The 4,756-nt window shown below is 30.7% G+C and overlaps 1 protein-coding gene across 1 annotated transcript; it reads right to left on the minus strand.

Moving 5' to 3' along the window:
* Positions 1–4,020: 4,020 nt before the first annotated feature.
* LOC121131549 (uncharacterized) lies at positions 4,021–4,756 on the minus strand (the record flags this gene model as incomplete). Its single annotated transcript, XM_040726967.2, is given in 2 exon segments — positions 4,021–4,230; positions 4,232–4,756. Coding segments are annotated over 2 exon segments (705 nt in total), but the record flags the coding sequence as incomplete, so codon positions are not given.

Genomic DNA, 4,756 nt, shown 5'->3' on the forward strand with positions numbered 1-4,756 from the left:
ACAAAGCCAAGCAGGCAATAGTGATGAAAACCTAAAGAAAATGAAATGGAATATAATATTTATATTAGTCATTATTATGCTGTTCATTTTTATAATGAAGTATGTTTGTACCTTCATTTTATTTATTGATGTCTGTTACGTAGGACTCAATTAAACAACTGGATATGGTTCATCTCACAGCAACCTTTTTTTATACATAATAAGATATATATTGTATAATATTGTTGTTTCGCTCAAAATCTTTTCTTCCCTAAGACACACGCCTGTTATGTGGAAATGGGCGTTGAGAAATATTTTATTTGTTGCCGCGCCAACGAAGCAAAAATGTAAAAAAATACAAGATTTGATGAACACTATTTTAATTTTTAAAAGATGATATTTTAAATGCGTTTCCTGGATTAAAAATTAATTAAGTATACTCAATTTTATTCCGCTTAAACATCTTTTTGAATGAATGAATTTGAAAATCTTTGTTCATTTATGGTCTAAAGGATTTTTATTACAGTATCGTGTATATGTAACTAAGAGCTCTAATTATAGAATTTCAAACTATAAATGTAAGCTATCTCATAAATTTTGAATATTTAATATAATTTTATAAATTCTAATTTGAAGTAGATCTTTTCTCTCTTATGAATGGGAATACATAGAGTTATCTTTACGGAAGTCATTCCTAATATGTGGGCCTCTGATCCCAAATATGGTCACATCGCCAATATTCTGGGGGTTATAATTAATTTTGAGGTTAATGTGAATATTATATATATACACAAGGAATAGCATATTAAGGCAGTCCAGTTCCTACTATAACACGAATGGTCCCTATGTCACCTGCACAATGTTTGAGGCGGTATTGAACATCTTTTTGGTTTCTATTTTCTTTTTGTAACAACTGTTGTTGTTCCCACCAGCTTCGTTTAATTAGCTCATTTCAGATTAGATCTAGATCAACTGGTTAGAAGCTTTGCATAGCAATATTAATATAAATGTGTCAATGGTGGTCAAGGTGGAAGAATCAGTGTCAGACTACATTAGATAAGTTTGGAGCATCTGGGCTAATTTTTTTCATTGATCAATGGTCAGTTTTTTTGTAAGATTTATTAGAATACTGTGTCCATGGTAATAAAGCTCCTCAAAGAGGTCAAAGAGGTTTAAAGGAGAGCAATTATTGTCTCAATAGCATCAACAACCTGTATGGAGCGTTTGAGGAGTCCTCTTAATGCCTTCAAACTTCATAGTGACTGCATGATTTTCTTCTTCGATGAAGAATTTACGCAAAGGTACTTTACAAATAATTAATTAATGTACAATTCATAATCATAATATGTAGGAGTTTTTGTACAAAAAAAGAATGCATATGTAAGATACATATACATTATGTCGTTTACTGATTGCTTGTTTTAAAACGGATATACGTATATATTTGAAAAGTTGAGACCCACTAGTCTAAGGAAAATTGACGAATCATATGATTACCTTGAGGGGTGTAAGTCCTAAATCTCCGGCTATCATTATCATTGTTAGAGAAGAGAAAATTCACTTTAACATTAGGTATAGCTTAATATCATGCCAAAATGGCATAAATGACGTCATAATGAACAAAAATATAAAAATGAGTTACTTTTTCTTGAAAAGAGTTAATTTTAGTAATATAAAGAAAATTCTAAAAAAAAACGTCAAGAGATGAAATTATTTGAGAAAGGCAAAAGGAGGCTTTAAAAATCTTTTTAACTAATATATACAATGAAAACATTTTTTTTAACATTTTACATTTTATTGTAGACTAGCTAAGGATTACCCGGGGTTGGTCGGGCCAAGGAGGGAGAGGGAATTCACTTGAAAATAGTCAAATTAATTAAGAAAATTAAGAAATATTCAAAAAATACTTCTATATATACTAATGATTATAATATGAATGTTTCATTGTTGTCCAAAAAAAAAGATCCTGATGACTCTTATTCTATTTCTCTTGGATTCTTCACACTATATAAACCAGGTGAAGAGTAAGGAAAATAGCAACTCCATCATTCTAAAAAAAAAAAAAAACTCATATTATTGCGATTTGAAGAATGATATGAATATTAAAAAAAAAATGTTTTATGAACTTCAAAAAACATTATAATATATAAGTATGTACAAAATTGTCTAGATGAGAAATCTATTTTAAATTTACTTCAAAAAATTCCCAAATCGAAATTCGTAAAAAAGAATTGCAAAAAACTTTTTTGTGCTATTTTTATAAAAAAAAGTTCTTGATAGGATTTATCGAAATTGCAAAGAGGAACACAAACCTACCAAAAAAAAATCATACTTGCAAGAACAAAAAAGTTATGAAGAATAATGTTGTCGAAAAAATAACCCTCGATAACTGGTTCATTTTTACAATAGTTGCAAACATTATCTAATAAAATGTTCCGGAATTGAAAATTGACGTTTGATGAAAAACTGGAGGAAAAATTTTAAAAAATTATTTAGAAAATTACAGATATTTAAGTTAAATATCAATTTTTCTTTGCCAAATTTATATGCAAACCAATCTCCAGATAATTTGCTAACAACTTTATTCTATGTACTAATCCCATATTCCATTGCAAGTTCCTTTTTTTTTCCACCTGAAATAAACGAAATAACAATTTTCACCGATTTCTTCTTTTTTTTTTTTTTTTTTTTTGCCCATAACTTTTTTGATTTTGAGTAAAGTTATTCGTATAGTTGGTTTTTGAAACGCCAATCTCTTTTTGATAAATAATTCAAGCGACTATCTAGTCTCCTTGAGCTGCAAAAAACAGTTTTAGTGTTCTGGGTATAGCATTACCTCCCTAAAAAAATGACACCCCCGTTTTAGCCTGTCCAAGCTCAAAAGATGGGCCCATGCCAAATTTCAGCCTCTTATGTTCAACGGTGTGGGAACGTATAAAGGACATGTACAAACACATTCTCCTTTATATATATACATATTAAGTAAAAAATAATTATGTCTTCTAAAAAAAAGTCAAAAAAGGTTTTTTTTTTCATTTTAAGGTGAAATATGTATAATTAAATAAACCACTTGGTTCTATGGGAGTAAATAAAGGATTGGGGAAACATTTGGCGCCTCCAAATTTGGGTAATTCGGAAAATTGAAATTTTATATTTGGGCATTTTTAATAGAAGTGATTCAATCTGTGATATGCAAGTATTTACAAGATCACTTGAAAACCAGGGTCCTAAATTTTCTCCACCCTTGTTTTTATCAAAAAAACGGAAGATAGCGTAATTGTAAAACTATGAAGAAGCTTAAAAATATAAATATATCATTAAGTGTAGGTATTATGTAAATAAAAAACAAATATTCTAAAAATCCATATCTTTTTAAACTATTTAAACATACAAACCAATATTTCACAGGCTTATTTAGGTCAATTATCGGCTTTGTATTCAAATGTCTGTGAGGAGTCGAGATGTACAAAAAGATAAGCAAATGTTTAAATTTGTCATTTGATTTTCGGATTTTGATTTTAAGAAAAACCATTCCAAAAATATTTTATGTTGACGGGCCACATAAGTACGAAGAATTGATTGTATTATATTTAAAGTAAATTTACATGTAAATTGTTTAAGATTAATACATATTTCAGTTGTGATAGTAAACGTGTTGTCATGATATAAATATTTTCGTTGTCACTTGTCAGTTATTTTTGCTAATGAAAATTGATAAATTTCTTCGAAATTTTCAACAGTGGGATTATTAATCCCTTCATTATGTTGAACTTATCTTCTCAAGGTGATTTATATGTTTTGAGTAACAATCCATGTCTCCACCAGGCATCATTTTTCATTAGGTGCTCAGAAATATAAATTGCAATATGGCCTGAAATAATATTATAAATATTAATAAGCTAAAAGATATTGGCCAATTAAATAATAAATTTTCTAAGACATGTGTTAAGAAGGTCTAAGACTATTTGTTTAAAAAAAAATGAAAAAACTCAAAATATTCTTCAAATTTGATTTATTGTTTTGCTTTATATAAACAATAAATAAGATAAACAATTTATTTAAAGATTGCAATTAAGCATAGGTCTCAGCTTCCTTGGTGTCATGAGCATAACCATAAACAAGCTCAATGCAGACTTGCTTAGGGAGAGACAACTCAATTTGTTGGCATGAAGGAGCTCCAAGCTTGGTAGAGCATTTTTCGATGGTTTGAACAGATTCTTCAATTTCAGGAACAGTGATACATTTTTCTTCCTTGGATGTCAGAGCAGGAAACGCGTGGAAGAGAGATAGGCTTGTTGACACAGGTCTTGATGGGTTCAGGGTAGGAAACCTTGACGGGAACATCAATGGGTGTAACAACGGGAACGTTGTAAGCGGTTTCTTGAGCAACTTCCTTGCAGTATTGGTGTCCATAAGCTTGGTATCCATGACCATATCCAGGTTGGCAGACAGTGACCATTTGAACGTTGGTTTCCTTCTTGAAGGTGACTTCAACGGTTTTGGCAGTGGTATCTTCGTATTTCTTTTGGTAGTTGTAGCTGCAGATCTCATTGGGGATTTCCTCAATGGACTCGGTACAGACAGTACGTGTGGAAATGTAGCAGTACTCTTTGTCAACAATGGTCTTAATAGGTAACTCAACGGTTTCGCAGGAAGTTTCAAAAGCAGGGGTACAAACTTCGGCGGATTCAGTTACATCTTGAACGGTACAATTGTGCTTGGGCTTTTCATGAGCATAAGCAGGTTGCTTGTATGGAGCAGGCTGGTATGGAGCGGG

This window comes from Lepeophtheirus salmonis, unplaced genomic scaffold (assembly GCF_016086655.4).
Source record: "Lepeophtheirus salmonis unplaced genomic scaffold, UVic_Lsal_1.4 unplaced_contig_824_pilon, whole genome shotgun sequence".
NCBI lineage: Eukaryota > Metazoa > Arthropoda > Copepoda > Siphonostomatoida > Caligidae > Lepeophtheirus > Lepeophtheirus salmonis.